General features: G+C 31.6%; 1 protein-coding gene across 9 annotated transcripts; it reads right to left on the bottom strand.

The window, feature by feature from the left end:
• Positions 1-601: 601 nt before the first annotated feature.
• LOC105122267 (casein kinase I homolog 1-like) lies at positions 602-7,428 on the bottom strand. 9 transcript variants are annotated; one of them, XM_011021285.1, is made up of 20 exons: positions 6,836-7,428; positions 6,331-6,465; positions 6,170-6,243; positions 5,983-6,052; positions 5,810-5,865; positions 5,640-5,711; positions 5,076-5,170; positions 4,908-4,974; positions 4,656-4,785; positions 4,360-4,578; positions 4,105-4,247; positions 3,848-4,022; positions 3,560-3,650; positions 3,316-3,473; positions 3,032-3,220; positions 2,725-2,922; positions 1,661-1,816; positions 1,530-1,578; positions 1,175-1,440; positions 602-1,062 (listed from the first exon to the last, which is right to left on the bottom strand). In XM_011021285.1, exons 1-16 carry the CDS (start codon positions 6,923-6,925, stop codon positions 2,863-2,865), a joined length of 1,824 nt encoding a protein of 607 aa, XP_011019587.1. In that variant the 5' UTR covers positions 6,926-7,428; the 3' UTR covers positions 602-1,062; positions 1,175-1,440; positions 1,530-1,578; positions 1,661-1,816; positions 2,725-2,862. The 9 variants fall into 9 exon arrangements, with proteins under 9 accessions (XP_011019587.1, XP_011019586.1, XP_011019585.1 ...); XM_011021284.1 differs by having other exon boundaries at positions 2,546-2,922; XM_011021283.1 differs by having other exon boundaries at positions 1,661-2,440; positions 2,546-2,922.
• Positions 7,429-16,615: the final 9,187 nt, after the last annotated feature.

Below are 16,615 nucleotides of genomic sequence, written 5' to 3' on the forward strand. Positions count from 1 at the left end.
ATCCTTCAAACAGAAGATCGAACATGCAGGCTTCTTTAACATGTTAAAGTTCATTTATACACAGATCCTGTCGAAAAACTTTGGATTTCCCGATCTAATAATTATTTTTAATGAGTCAAAATGCACAGTACTCGGAAAAGGCCATCTTTCATCATTTGCGTCCACCGTGAGCCCAAATTTTGTGACGGCGACTGTAGCCTGCATCAAGCATTATCAGTAGCATGTATTAACATTAAATGAAAAGTTCGTGTCTGGTTTTATGCATCGAAGAACATTTCATATCACGTTTATTCCAAAAACAGATCTGAATTTGTGCATGGCAGCGCATTGCTCGAACCAGTATAAAACATGAATAGGTCATATAAATGAATGATGTGAAATGGAAGATTGCCAAACATTGCATCCAGTTCAGTGCCTTGGAAATTCCCACCGGCATCCAAAGTGCAGCGTGTCCAGAAACTGAATGCTCCATCATGCTTGACACGCTAGCAACTGCATTCTGTATGAGCCTTCGTAAACAGATGGATTTTCATGCATTCTGTTTACAGTTGCTATTAAACACAAACCAGTTTATAGGTAAGAAGAGACGAAGATAACCATGGGAACAATAAAATCAAATTTCCTTCATCATACTAAGAGCCCAGCAATCACTCTATATGGTGAACGGTCCCAGTAAGAGTTTCTAGAAAGAACTTCCAACTCTACCCCATCCAATTCCAACATGCCTGAGCCAGGTTATTGGAGATCTTTCCTTCCTTCCATTTCTTGGATGCAAGCAAGAAATTGAAGGTTTTAATTATTAGCTTATTTTTGTAATCATATTTTGCAGCCATCAAAGGGGTCGATAGTAATATCTCATCAAACATCACCCATGTCAGCTTTATGTTAGCCACATGCAACTGATAGTGCAAATTGTTCAAGAAAGAAGCAAACTTACTAATTTCAATTGCATACCACACATCAGAAGAACCCTGGTCTAGGTAGTGATCAAGCTCTTTAATTAGAACACTACTCGTTTCCCAACAGGTTGTCTTCACAGGAAAACCCATCCATTCTTTTATCCTGCAACAAAATCAGAAAAAAAAAAATTGAAAAAATTGATAACACCCTCAACATCAGCTGAGGAAATAATTTATATTCAATTCTCAAACATTGGACATGTGAACTCATTTACATGAATGTTTTTCTAGAGATTCTTTAGAGCCATATAAGTTCAGTGTTGAAATTAAAACCTTGACAGTCCGGGTTAGAGAAGATGATCACAAATGTGTCCAGTGAAGTGCCACCAGAGATGAAGTCATGACAAAAATAATGGATGTTTGTTCTTCTGGAAAATCCAAAGGGGCTGCTTACCATTGACATGAAGAAGAGGCATTGTTTCTCGTTAGCATTCAATAATCATATCAGACATGGAACATCTATCCATTCAGTTTGTACACTGTGCCAATAAAATAAGATGTGTGTCGCCTTATTTAATCTATATGATAGATGAAATACCAAGGAACAAGAGATAATAGATGAGACGTTACAGGTTCAAAGTCCATAGAATTCCTGGTCAAGAATGCTCAAAAGTAGTTCCTGAAAAATAGAACTTGGTCAGTCGATCAAAATGAAATAATGGATCAGCAGCAAGCAAAAAAATAAAATTGCACCCAAATACCAAGTCTGAAGAACTTCTCATCTATTTGATGTTCCCAGGAAGCCACAAGCAAAAAGATAAGTTGATCTCTCAGTAACACAAATTCTTGCAGTAGTCTTGCTTGCTTCCTGCCTTGAAGTACTTGGCCATAAATATTCACAATTTAGCCTGTGATGCCTGATAATACACCAAAATCTAGGTACCTAAATTGCCAGGTTACTTGAACAAAAATAGACAAACAAAAAATTGGCAGCTAAAAACCTCTCTGATATACAGATGACAGCTTTTAAAATCTGGATGAGTGCAATGGACTAACCTGCCAGAAAATTGCCATGTATTACCTTAAGGATATATATTTAATAAAGGTATCAAATACCTAGACCTGAACATAGACAAACTTTCTTTCCCAAAAATTTAATGGTATAAGCTCTGTACTCTTTCCAAAACAGAAGTTATGGAGGCCACTCTGATAATGTTGAACAAGAATCTTCTTTGGGAGAAAAAAATCAGTTGTGTTTTAATGTTTAGTCAACTAACCGCACTCAAATATAGCCAGATAAATAATGCAGCACATGCACCAAGTTGTTCTTGAGAGGTACAAATATGCATAAGATTACAGAATGCAGCACATGCACCGAGTTGTTCTTGAGAGGTACAAATATGCATAAGATTACAGCATAAAGCATTAATAATTAGAAAAGGGTACAGACTGTTGTTGAAAAGTATACAAATGGAGTACATCCTCTGTCTTTTAGGTCATTCAGACATCCTGGAAGTACAGAAGTGAAAGATCGCTAGGATCTTCAAGTCCGAAAAGATGGAAGAAGCATAAGACAAGTACAGACTAAATGACTGAAAATGACCATAGCCCAAAGCAAAATCATAATAGCAAGCTTTCAAAAATACCATCAACAAAGAAGACACGGCCAGTGCACGCCCCTTCAACTACTGTTCATAACTATACAAACTTCTTAGCAATGGGTAAATCGATGCCACCCTAAAAGCATTTCAACCCAATTGAAAGTCAGTGCACGGGTATTAATGGATGCTATGTGATGGCTACATTAAGGTAGAGTTTTGCATACATTGACTCCCAAATGCCATGACGAGTCAATTTGGCTTAAGCAGATCTTTGCTTCTCAGAGGAGGATCATAAATGGTGAGAACTGTCTTCTAAATTGTCATGATAACAACAACAGCATCCCCAGCAAAACTTCAGTCATTCATGAGACAGTTCGACCATAACAAACAGATGCAATATAAAGATTTGTAGCCCATTTCTCCTGAAAAATATAAATACAAAGTAAATCAAATGTGCAGAGTTTGTGGTTGGAAGAGAACAAAAAACAAAGGCATTTAGAAACAGGAGAAACATGGAACTGATCACCAAACCTTGACGTGTGTACTGGGAAAAGCAGAAGTTCGAAGTGTTTCTTGAGTTTCATCTACTGGTTTTCTTCTTGGCACACTGAGAACAAAAGCAGCTTGGTCCCACGTTGCTGCAGTTGAAGTGATGCGGTAACCACTATCCCACCTACGATGAATGCCTTCACTGGGATATAGAAAATCCAGCTCCACAACCTAAAATTGGAAGAGTAAAAAAATATATATAAGTTATTAAAACTTAATTGTTGGCCCCAGAAGCATTTCATTGATCAGAGATTCACAAAAGTGACCTGGTCTGAAAATCCTGTGCCACGAGACATAACTATCGCCCATCTACTTCCAGCAGTGGCCATAGTTGTGACATAAAAACCCTCTCTCCATTTCTTATTGATCCACTTGAAGGGAAAAGAATCGCTTACTTTGTAAGACTGCTGTAAATACTGAGTACCTGAATTAAATAAAGCAACAAAAATTTTACGTGATGCAATAAGAAAATGTTTTACTGACTGCTTCTGAAGGAGATACAACACTAACCCTTAGACATCACAACTAATGAACTCCCATTATTAGCTCCCGCAATTGCACTAATGTAATAATTCTTCTCCCACTGTTCCATTATCCATTCCTTTAAAAATATATATATATATATATATACCAGGCAAGAGTAAGTTGTTGAGTTAAGAGTTTAAAAGGTATAAACATTTCAACATCAAAACAAAAGATAGCATGCGGATATTCAGTAGAAATCATGTTAGCAAATAGTGTTCATTATTTAAGACCCATAATAGATACTTATCCTTGGATACGTGAGCCAAAACCAACCTTGTGGAGAAAATAAGGAGAGAGCTCATAAACTTGAGCACTGAAATTAGTGCCAGCATCCATAATTAAGGCCCATAGGTTTGAGCAAGAAGCCACGCTGCTGATAAATAATCCATCTTCATTACCCTTCTCTATGTGTTGGGAGAGCCTCACATCAGCCACGTTATAGTGATATCTACACCAGGAAATGAAAACATTAGCCTTCAATCCTTGTCACCAAATTTGAAGAGCACAGCATATAACTCTTCACTGCATACCTTTGTTTCATAGGCCGACGAGCATTATAAACACTTATCCACTGTGTTGCAGGCATCCCCATCCTGACCTTTTTCTTTGGTTGTTCATCTTCTTCTTCCTCCATTGTCAGTCGCCCTCTCTTGTTCCCAACCTGATATATAAGCTTCACAGTACAAAACATCAGGTTAACACAACCTCCACAACATGGGGAAACAAAGCATGTCTCAATGATCAAAATAAAAAATGACATATAGATGATAAAACTTGACAGATACCTTCTGAGCACCATCAGTGTTAATAGGTCTTATGTCTGGATTTGGACCAACAATTCCATCAAAAAGGGAGATATATTTTGCATAATTTGGCTCTTCATCAAACTTCAGATTTACAACATGCTCAACAAACTGTCTAAAAGGCTGAGGACAGAAGCAACACAAAGCTTCTGGAGAAGTCGCCATCTTCTTCTTGCAAACAAAGAACCCTTTATTTTCCCCCTAAATAAACCATCGCATTAGAAAGAAATAGGAACTAGTCCTATAAGCATGCACAAATTAGATTATAATCTGCAAACCTGATATCCTTGCCAAGGCAGTCGACCGCGGAGAAGAAAGATGAGAGTGTAGGCAAGAGATTCTAAATCATCTCTCCTGCTACCAGTTCTACCAAGATGAGCATGAACACTGGCATATCGCACAGTTCCCCTGCAGCACAACAATATTCAAGCACCAATGAGTTGCAATGGAAAGCAATGGGGTATAGGAATACCCAAATATAATGATGCTAAGCTGGCATAATGTTCAATAATTACACAATTTCATTTTACCTAAAAACATCTGGGCGTTGATCATATTCAACATGAAGACCAGTTGAACAATCTCTCCACCGGGTTGCTGTATCAAAATAGGCAACACTATGACTTCACATGAGGCACCATCATCTGTCAAGAAAGTATTGGATGCCACATCAAAAACTGGCAAATTCAACAACTTACCTAATCCAAGATCAACAAGAAACAGCTTTTTTTCTTCAGGAGTTCCTCGTGGACCAAGTAAAAAGTTTTCAGGTTTTACATCCCCATGGACATATCTGCCAAACAGAAGAAAATATATTATGAAAAATCCCTTCTAATAAAGAGCAACAGTAGAGTACTGCAAGTGCTGTTTGAGAGTTGCTCGTTACAACTGGTTCACCCAGTGTGTTTGGCTGCAAATAATGTTCTAAACAAAGTGTGATTACAAGGGGACAGCAAATGGTGGCTCCACTTTATCACAATAACTACACTATCAAAGGCTGCAAGTGCATGACACAAGATGCCTGCTTACCATCAAATATGCAAAAATTAACAACGTATGTAAGACAAAAATGGAGACTAGAAGACCTACATGCCCTCTCAAGGACCACCTAGGTAGACAATTTTAACACCAATCACATTGATCTCAACATCCAAAATCCATTGATCAAATTACCAAAAGTGACTTTCTTTCTAAAAAGTAGATTTGCATCTTTATACATAAAAAGAAAATTAGCAGCAGAATTGCTTTTAAAAAAGTCTCACCCTCTAGAATGCATCTTTTCAAGTATAGAGATGGCTTCAATGGCAATGCAAGCGACCATATCAATGGACATCCTGAAATTGAAAAGAAAAGAAGTGAACATTGGATATATTGAAAATATCTGATCTTATTGTGTTAACTAAAAGAAAACTATCAAGTGAAAAACACTTGCGTGTGTGAGTTGTTATTCCAAACATCCCATAGACTAGGTCCAAGCATATCCATAACCTGCAAGAAATATAGCATTTTTTAAAACATTCTTCTAAAACATTTGCCCAGAGGCTGAAACTTAATTCTTACCAATCTGAAGGTAAAAAAAGAGGACTCGGATCAAACAACAGATACCATAACATAGTAGTCACCCTGCCTTCCTTTGTAATGAGCACGTGGCACACCATGACTGCCCCCAAGTGCACTGTACACTCAACACAGATAAAAAAAAAGGTTATAACTCCCCATATACATCCCCTCCCTACCAATGTAATACATAGACAATAAACCAAAAATACAAAAGCAGCGGTAGGATCCTCACTTGTAAACTTGCCACTCATAAGGTGGTCCATAATTACATCCTTTGCTGCTTCTATGCTCAAATTTTAATGCTACCTACAATTTACACACAAACCCCATCACAGTCATAAAATCCAGCACATTTTATCAAGCAGCTATAGAATAGATACAAGAATCACATACCTCTAAAGCTCCAGGACCAGTTCTTTCATTTGAAAAATTGGTGGGACCAATTCTTCGACCAACATAAACCTGTCCAAAACCTCCTTTACCCAGTTTTCTATCTATTTTGTACGTTGGAGAATCACCAACTTGGACCTGTGGCAAAAAGACTCAAAATGATAAGACACGGTGCCTATATAAATAATTACAATACCAAAATCCATTTCTATCAAAGCTAAACTCACACAACTAGTTAATTCAATACCCAAAAAAGTGGAGCTTAACAACAAATCAGATATATTTTACTGAATTTGTTAATTTCCCCTCCTGCAACTAACAAAAATAGCTTCAAAATGAAAAAAAAAATAACAGCAAAATCCAAAAATTTTCAAATATCATGAACTAAATTCACATACATTAAGCCGATTTCATGCAAAACAAGACACAAAAACAAACTTTCTCGCACTTTCCCACAGTTTCTCACATCCAAACACAATCTCTCACGAAAACCAAAACTAAGACTCACCTTCTCGGGAAGAGGAGCAGTGCTTCCTTCATCTTCTGCTCCAGTTCCCTTGTCGGCGCTCCGTCCGCCGCCGCTATCATACCCGTCCATGTTCTTATTAGCAATCCCTTCGTCTTTTCTCAAAACCCAGGCTTCCTCGCCTTGCTTTTCCTTTCTAGACGGCTTCGTATCCGGTAATCTCACAATTTTCTCCTTATCATCAACGACCGTGTTCTTTTTTATCTAGCTGTTAACCTCCGCGGTTCTTCTTTTACGAGTCTGTACAGTGAGCTTAACCGGGCTCGGATTCTGATGGTTACGCAGTTCAGAATTCTGCGTGTTCGGCCACGCAGTTCAGGCATCGAATGTAGGACGGCAGTGAAGGCAGTGGTCCATGAAGCTGGTGGTGGAGGGAGGATTCACGAAGGTTCTAGAATCATTCGATAGAGAGAGAGAAGGTTGTAGAGAGATAAAAGTGAAAATTGGGGTTTGATGAGAAATTTTGTATTTTGAAGATTTGTAGAAGGAAACGGAAAGGAAGGGATTTGTCATGGAAGGGACTGGAAGAGATCGTGATATGCGTGTATGATGTAAGAGACGCTAATGTGATTTTTATTTTTTTGAGAATTTTGTTTTTTTGATTTTTGGAATTCGAAATTTATTTTTATTTTTTATTTACCACGTGAGGGAGGAATGAAAGTTTAAACTCGATTGTGTGTCCTTTGCTGTTTCAGAATGAGGTTCAAAACTCTTTTTTTTTTTTGAGATTTTTATTTTTTATTAAAATTAATTTTTTTATATTTTTAAATTATTTTAATATCAAAAATAATTTTTAAAAATAAAAAATATTTTAATATATTTTAAAAAATACTTTAAATGTAGCCGCTACAACATTTCTAAATACATTTCTTATTTTTTATTGACTACATTTATATTATTTAGGTTGTGTTTGATGCATTTTTTATAAATTAATTTAAATTATTTATTATTTAATAAATAGTTATGTATACATATATATAGTTAGAAATAACTCTTAACTTAAATCAATTTTTTTATTATAAAATCGAGTCAATTTTTCTATATAATCAAAAAATTTAACTTTTAATTTATGAAATTATAGTATATACCATATTCATTCTTTAAAAAAAAAGTGTCTTTGAGTTATTTTATTAAACATGTTTTTAATTTAAATTTTTTTATGATTACATGGAAAAATACATAAATAAACATGAAATTAAGTATTTTTAATATTTTTAGTTGTTATTGAGTAAAAACCTTAACACGGGGAGGTTGGTTTATGCTGTTTGAAATATTTTACACATAAAACTTTTCAAGTATTTATAATATTTGGTGAACAATGGTTTGAAAATATAATGATAGAAAAATGATGTGGTGGTTTGCAAAATATTTTATAAAATTTTACAAGCTTAATTTTTTTAAAAAAATAAACTAAATAAATATTAATTATAAAATATATCATTTACAAGTAAAAAACACATGAAAATTAAAAAAATATATTTTTTATGAGATATTTAACATGAAAAAAAAAGCCCTCTTAATAATATTGTTTTCAACTTATAAAGAAAGTGTCAAACTCTCATCTTTCCCCTTATTGTAAAATAACTTTCGCCCAACAATCACAATTTAAGTGTAACGTGTTCATTCTATATAAGAACCTGGTTTTGAGTCATTGCTGACGTGAAAATACAAGTATAGGCATTCATCATAATTATATAAAAGAATTCGAATTCATCCATCCATAAATATAGATTTTACTCTTGTAATAATAATTAAGTTTTTTTATATTAATATCTTGTTTGTTTTTATATTTTAAAAATTTTAAATTTTTTTATTTAACTTAATATTTTTTAGTATTTTTAAATTATTTTAACATACTTGTATTAAAAATAATTTTAAAAAAATAAAAAAAATATTATTTTAATATATTTTTAAATTAAAATATTTAAAAGAAAACTACAACACTCCGTAACTAAACAATATCCAAAGGTTAAAATCAATCGTCGTAATAGTAATTAGTTAGATCTGATTCCTGCACGAATGAAGCATCTTTTTCTCGGCAGGAAAAAAAAAAAATTGTGGGAATTGTTAGATTTTTTTTTTTTTGTCATCAAGAAAGAATTCTGATGTGATATTGTGGTCCATATATGCCAAGCAAAGTCTGAATTTTCGCTGAGAAATATAATATTGTTATGTATAATATTTTTTTAATTTATAAATATATTATAATAAATTTTTTATTTTTATATTAATACATTAAAATCATTAAAAATATAAATTTATATCTTTTTAGAATTATAAATCCAAACAGAAACTAAATGGAATCTCGTTTTCAAAAATAATGGAAGAGATAGCAACATCATTCAACTATAATTTATTTGTTATTATAATAATAATTATTTTTAAGAGATTTTTTATTTAAAAATTTATTAAAATAATAAATTATTATAGAAAGTTAATCACCTGTCAATATCATAAGTTATTATAATAAAAAATAAATAAATGAGTAAACTAGAAAGGTGTCGTGTCTTTCAATGTAAATTAAATGAGTAAAATATTATCTCATCTATGTGTTCTTAGTGAAATAATTAATTAATCCTTTGGATTTAAAAAATCTAATATTGAATCTTTATACTTTAATGTTTGATTGTACTCACATTTTCTCTTCTTTTTTTTGACAATTAAATTGTTTGTTTTTTAAAATTCATTTACGTAAGAGAATATTTTTGATACACACAAAATAATTTAAAAAATAATTCTTTAAATCAAAGAGAATATCTAACAAAATTATTAAAAATACAGAGAATAAACATAAAAGAAGAGAAATGTTACGGGGCAAAACATTCATACAGGAACAACACGATAAGAAAAAAAGATAATATATATATTAAAATAGATTAATTCCAGTACAAGGAAAATAAGATTTTGGCAGTTTAGATTTTAAATAGGCTCCTTTATACTTAAATAGCTACAGTTGTAAAAAGTTATTTTTCTTGCTTATGTCATATTAGTGATGTGGCTAGAATTTGTTAACCGATTGTTTATGGTAAAAAATAGGAAAAACACAATCATAAATTTTATAAATTTAATTATTCAATTTATATTATTTATAAATTTCAATAAAAAAACCTGTATTTCATTTTTTAAAATCATAAAACATGTCTCTTTTTCTATCTATTTATCACTATATTATTAGAGAATAATATAAATTATATTTTAATATCTTACTTAATAGTTTAAATTTTTAGGTTAAGATGGTTTTTTAACATAATATTAGAGTTTTGATAACCAAATAATCTCAAGTTTGAATCTTATTTATATATTAAAAATTTTAGCATAAGATAATATAGATCTGTATAAATTTTAAGTGCAAAAAATTTTTATTTAAAAATAAAAATTATATCTTATCCTATAATTTTTTTTGCAATTGTATTTTTTTTATGTTTTAATTATATATAAAAGTAAACTCTCAATTAAAATACAAAAGTACATGGCTCACCCGTATTCATAACAATTTTTATTCTAGATTTCGATGAACTACTGTTTCTATCCAACTTTGTTGATGATCACAAAACTTTTAATTTCTCAAACTTAGGGATTTTAGTTCTGGATACGTAGATCACATAACTTTGTTGAAGATCATATCCCAGTCTCCTCTTTTACTCATATGAACTGGATTCTGTGGCCACCCCCTCTTCCCCTCTCTCTCTCTCTAAAATTATGTGACAGTCCTGCTAATTTTTTTATTTTTTATATTAGCATATTGAAATATTAAAAAAATCAATTTTCCATACCATATTAGATGGGCACGTCATGGTCCACAAGAGACCAAACGGAATAAAGAATAATATCCATGGTTTGATTTCCCAAAGGTTGGATGAAAGTTAGGGATAGACAGAGAAAGATAAAAACAAAAAGAAGACACCAAACCTATCGTGGATGGGATCTCTATCCTTTGTACAGTGTGTATGCATTGATTTTCCACGAGAATTTTGAATGTGAGTGATCTGTGGAGATAATGGATAGATCCACTCTTAATTAATTGGCCATCAATACGTTAACCCAATCTTGCAGATTCTGGGATCAAAAGGTGAAACCTGTTCTGTTGTATTGTATAAGAGATGTGGAAGACAACACCTTTCCAAGAAGATTTTCCATAATGTTCGAAAATTCATTAGGTGTTTTTAGGTGGTTGAATATTGTGCTCAACCAGTTATTCATGCTATTAAATTTATTTTTCATGGTAAAGAAAGGTGGTAATATGATGTAAAAATCTTAACTCAAGGAAGCATTCCAACTCAAAAATGTTCACAGCGAGTATCTTCGAACACAAAAAATGTAATAAATATATAAAATAATATTAAATTCTAAAAATAAAGTTGTTTGTTTCTACTTTGTGTAAAATAAGTGTCTTGTAAAAAAATAATAATCGTATATCAAGAATAAAATATGTAAATCTATTATCTGAATGGTCTATAAAATATTTATATCTTGAAATTTTATTTTTTTACTTAAAAAAAAATTATAAAATTATTCTATCTTAATAATAATAATGAAAGATAAATATTTTTTTATATGTGTATTATTAAATAATAAATATCACTAACACAAATATTAACAGCTAATAAATATCATTTTTACTTGTATTTGCGAGATAGAAATGGAGTAATTATGTGAGATTCCTTGACACTTAAGGGTGTAAATATAGCAGGATTCAAGCTAAAAACTTTGGTTTAGAAGAAAATCATGAGGGACTGGATGTTGGATCCAATCACAAGACAAGACTTAGAAGGTGTTGAATACGCAAGTAGGCCAGGATTAAAAAAACACCCACCTGGCGCCTGCCACTTGGGGCCACGCATATTACCTAAGCTCAAGGGCATCAGTCGCATGGACCCCAGCGTTGCTCGGGTTCAAGAGTGTTATGTTTAAAATATACTTTAGGTTTTATACTTAATTAAATTTTTTAATTGAATTTAATTAATTTTTAAATATAATTAAAATTTCATTTCATTAATAATTAAATTAAATTATTAAAAATTTAATTATAGTCTTATACTTAAATTTTATATAAATTTATCTAATAATCATTTTATTTGACCTTAAATTTATATTTTTTTTATTTTTAAACATAATAAGATAAAATAAAATTTTATTTTTTAAAAAAAATTACAGCTTGATTATCCAACTTTTTTTTCACATTACCAGATTTTATTTTATTATTTTATTTTTATTTTTTAAAAAATAAATTTTAAAGAATAACCATAATTGTTTTATGATAGCTATCATGCAACCTATATTCTCTCATGTTTTGTTTCCAGATTTCAATTGAGAAGTAGTAGCACAGCGGGGATGAATTCTGTCTATCTATCGGCGGATCATTTCATTCAATTTTTGAAAGACTTAGCCAATATCCTGAACCAACACAGAATCAGAGCATCAATCACAATCTAAAGAGAGTTTTTGTCTCCTTTTCTCCTCAATCTTTAACCAAGTTCTGAAACCTTTGTTCCGAGCCAAGCAAATGTCACTTTCTGTGCTGGTGTTCTGCATTGCAGGTGTTCTACACTGTGGTAGCAGTTGCGAGCGATAACTTTTAAATATGTTTTTGGTTTAAGACTTGATTAAAATAATATATTTTTTATTTTTAAAAACACCATATCAAAACAATTTAAAAATATAAAAAAATCAATCAATTTAAAATAAAAAATATCTTAAGAATACAACTTTGCCGCCAAGACACGAGCTCTCCAAGTCCCCCACAGGACATGACCGCTAGAAGACAGCTAGAAATGCCCTTGCCTGTTTTCTCATACTGTTTGGAAATTATAACAAATTCATAAGCAGCCCAGCTCATAATATGATGCTTTGTTGAAGACAACACTAGCTAGCCCAAGAGCCAGAGCACAATTGGACAAGTCCCCTCTGAATATGTTTGGGCTTTCTCGGAGAGTGTTCAAAAGTACCAGTCCAGCCTAGAACGGAAAAGATCAACTTGGCCCTGTAGAGGAGGAGGTGCTTGTTTTTGCTATTGAAACCACATATTTTTAATTTTTTTCATTTTGAAATTAATTTTTTTAGTATTACTGCATCATGCTAATATAAAAAATAATTTTAAAAAATAAAAAATATAACTTTTATATATTTCCAAATAAAAAATATATTAAAAAGTAATTGTCACTGCACTTCAAACTCTATCAAATAATAAATAAATTGTTGTGTCCGTGATATATAAAATTCTTATAATTTATTACACACACGTCTGTGGTGGGTTAGCAATTTTTTTTAACATAAAAGTTTGATAGTACAATTAAATGGGGGTTTTTTCTTTGTTTATAACATACTTGCTTTTCATAGGATTAATTAGTATATTGTATACATATCATATCACTGATTCACTTGTAACAAGTTGATGAAGTCCCCTTTTGTTCTTGGCAAGAACAAGATTCAGGCCATTACGTAGATTTTTGATTAATTTTCAGTGAAAAATGCTTCCTAGTTTTGTATAAAAATAAGAATTTAGCATAGGGAATCAATCACAAGCATCCTTCTTTAGTATCATATCAATAAATCAATTCGTATTATATATACAATTTTTATAAATACACACATATATTATAAGAATGTCCATGGTGCCTTGGCAAATTCTTTTAACACCTCTAAGGTTTCAGCATCTATCTCCAAGGCATTTGCTGGTTTTTTCCTTCTTGTTCTTCTCCCTATTTGTTCTCGGCAAGAATAAGATTCCAGCCACGATATAGAGTTTTCATTTTTAGGTAATTTTTTTTAATTATTTTGACAAAATAGGATCTGGACTGATTTTATTAAATTAAATGAGTTTTACATCGAGTATTTATTGTTTAATTTAATTTTAAACTTGATTCAAATCAACTCATCGAAGGACAGCTGGGATTTATAATTATGATCCCAAACTCAATGTTATGATCACCAATATAAAACATGAAGGGAGACTGCCCATTACCGGTTTGAGGTAATAATTGTTTTTTTAAAGTAGTTTCTATTTAAAATAATATTTTTGATAAATTATTTTTAATATCAATATATAAAAATAAAAAAAAACATAAAAATATAATCTTTAATATATTTTTTTTTAAATTTTAGCCAACTCCATTTAATATAAATGTAAGTATGCTTTGAAGTGTGTATAAAAGCATTAAGATATCGATAAACACCAATATTGCTGCAATTTGCATGACAGTGACAACGAGCAGTTCATTTCCAAGGGATGATCGATACAGACATTTCAATAATTTGTTGCTACACTCGTCAATGTCCACCTTCCCCTTCTTATATTTATTTAGGTCGTTTTCCTTGTTTGCCTTTTGTCTTCAATCATCAACATCCTCGAGGGAAATTTCGTGGTCTGTGGCTCTCTCCCATTTAGACTTGATTGTCTTAATGTGCATGGGTCCATGCATAGAAATACCTCTTCTACTTTACCATTTCAAGCTCAACTGCTGCATCCGCTGCTTGAACTTTATACTGTGATGTACAATTCTTGAATTTTATGCAACATACTGACTTGCCCCAATTGTCTAGTGTAAAGTTCTTGAATTTACAGGGCAATTTCAGAGGACAACTATCAGTAAAGTAGATTCTCTATCCTATCATTTCACTGAATTTGTAATTAATTAGGTGATAAAATTGAGAATGAGCTAAAACTGTGATGACTGGTTAATGCCTTCGCTACTGTTTGAATAGTGTTAAAAATAGATTTTGGGTAAATTTTAAATTGTTTTTATTTAATTTTTTAATATTTTTTTATCATTTTGATCGGCTGATATTAAAATAATTTTTTTAAAATAAAAAATATTATTTTAATCTTTTGTTATCATTGAGCACACAGGACTTTCATGCGATTCCATGATATTACAATTACAACATCCAGATGGGGCAGAAGATTGAGACATTCCATTTGATAACTTGATGTTCACCATGTCAAGCTTATATTAAAGATTTCGAAAAACAAGATTTAATCTTTTGGCTGGTTGATAGTTACAATTGTTGCTTTGTCAAGAGAGATAATTAATTAAGTCCCAGAACAATTATTATACATTTTGTAGGGCAGGAACGCTAGGAAATCAATGTAGGCAAGCCCGCCATTGCTAGAGATCGAGGACGGAAATTGCAATGATGCTAGGACATTCACCATCCGTGGAAAAATAATGGCCTGGCTATATGATTATTTTAGAGAAACAAAGGGTTTTTTTCTCAGAACTCAACACCAGCAAGCCCTTTCTCGTGTGGACTTCTTATTGTGTGTAGCCTTTGGTCATTGCAAAGGAGCCCCACAACAGAGACGTGGTTTGAAATTTCAATTCAGAATTGATAATGATTTTGTTCTTATGATTTAGAGTTGCCCTCACCTGTAAAATTCTAAAGTATAAAGTAGGGTTTTGAGAGGTGACTTTGGAGAATTTCAATATTTTTTACAGAAGCTAAATTTCAAACATGTTTGTCCAATCTCAAAGCAAGTCATCCTGAATTAATTTGGTAATCGATGACGTTTCTTACCAAATAATTCCATTCTCTTTTGAAAATGTTGTTTTTTCAGAGTGATCATGTCATTTGGATCTTCCAAGAAGGTGGCATGGAAAACTCCATGCCCACGCAATTTCTTTCTTCTTTCCTTATGCTTACTCCATGATCTCGCATGCAACCCACCAAATTATACGGCGAATTCAAAGTCAACACCGCAATGCATGTTTCGATATATTATTATATTCGATGCATCTTGACTATAAGGATTCATATATTTTAACTTTAAGGGGTTGGCTTAATGATGAGTTTGATTTTTTCCTGATTTTATACATTCAAATAATAATATTTATAGAAATTAATTCATTTAAATATATTAAATTAACGTGAAAAATAGCTTTTAGTATATTTAGTCTTAGTTAAAATATAAGTTGATTCGAAAATATAATGATTAATTTTGCTATTTTTTTAATATCTTTTAAGCAACTTTTGTACATAAAAAATAATATTTTTATTAATGTATTATATCAGCCATTCATATTTGAATTGATATATTTATAAGAAAAACTTCTTACTATTTATTAATCATAACTCCTTCACAAGCAAGTTATTTAATATATCAAACTCACTCTCGACTCATTTACAAATTATGTAAGACCCACCCCTTTGAAAGCCTAAGCTACTATATATATATATATATATATATATAATTTTTGTTATATGAGATTGAGATAATCACATAAAAAATAAATCAAAACAAACTATAATGCTTAATTTTCAATCACTCATGTTGAACCCAATATTTAAAAATAAGTTTCATGAGACTATGACAACTCCTTAAAAAATAATATAATATTAAAAAATAAAATTAAAACAAAAATATTGAGTGAAAAAAGAAGAAGCAAAGCTTTGTCAGGAGGGGAAAGCAAAACCCTCTCCTCTTTTAGTTTTATAATTAGTATATTGGTCCGTGCTCTGCAATGGGTCAATATCATAGTTTTTTTAAATATAAAAAAATATTAAGTGTACAAAAAATGTTTTAAGCACTTTGATTCTGACAATTAGCAGACCCAAGTGAATTAGGTTTGGTATGGGTGGTAGACGCACGCACCTCAAATCTGGACCCACGCATCTAGGTCTAACAACCAATATTTTTTTTCAGATTCGTCAAGTCTTCCATCCAAGAGGGCTATATATCTTTTCTTCCAAACAACGTGTGATGAAATGATGAGCTCTTTCGTATAGTAATAGATGTCATAGAGTAGGGCATAAGAAGCACTTAAA

Source organism: Populus euphratica, unplaced genomic scaffold (assembly GCF_000495115.2).
Source record: "Populus euphratica unplaced genomic scaffold, PopEup_1.0 scaffold19.1, whole genome shotgun sequence".
NCBI classification, from domain to species: domain Eukaryota; kingdom Viridiplantae; phylum Streptophyta; class Magnoliopsida; order Malpighiales; family Salicaceae; genus Populus; species Populus euphratica.

Coding starts and splice junctions, on each gene's coding strand:
- LOC105122267 (XM_011021285.1), bottom strand. CDS start 6,925: ATGGACGGGTATGATAGCGGCGGCGGACGGAGCGCCGACAAGGGAACT. Junction 6,053..6,169: donor TATGAGTGGCAAGTTTACAA/GTGAGGATCCTA, acceptor TTGAGTGTACAG/TGCACTTGGGGGCAGTCATG. Junction 3,221..3,315: donor GCACAGGATTTTCAGACCAG/GTCACTTTTGTG, acceptor TTCCAATTTTAG/GTTGTGGAGCTGGATTTTCT.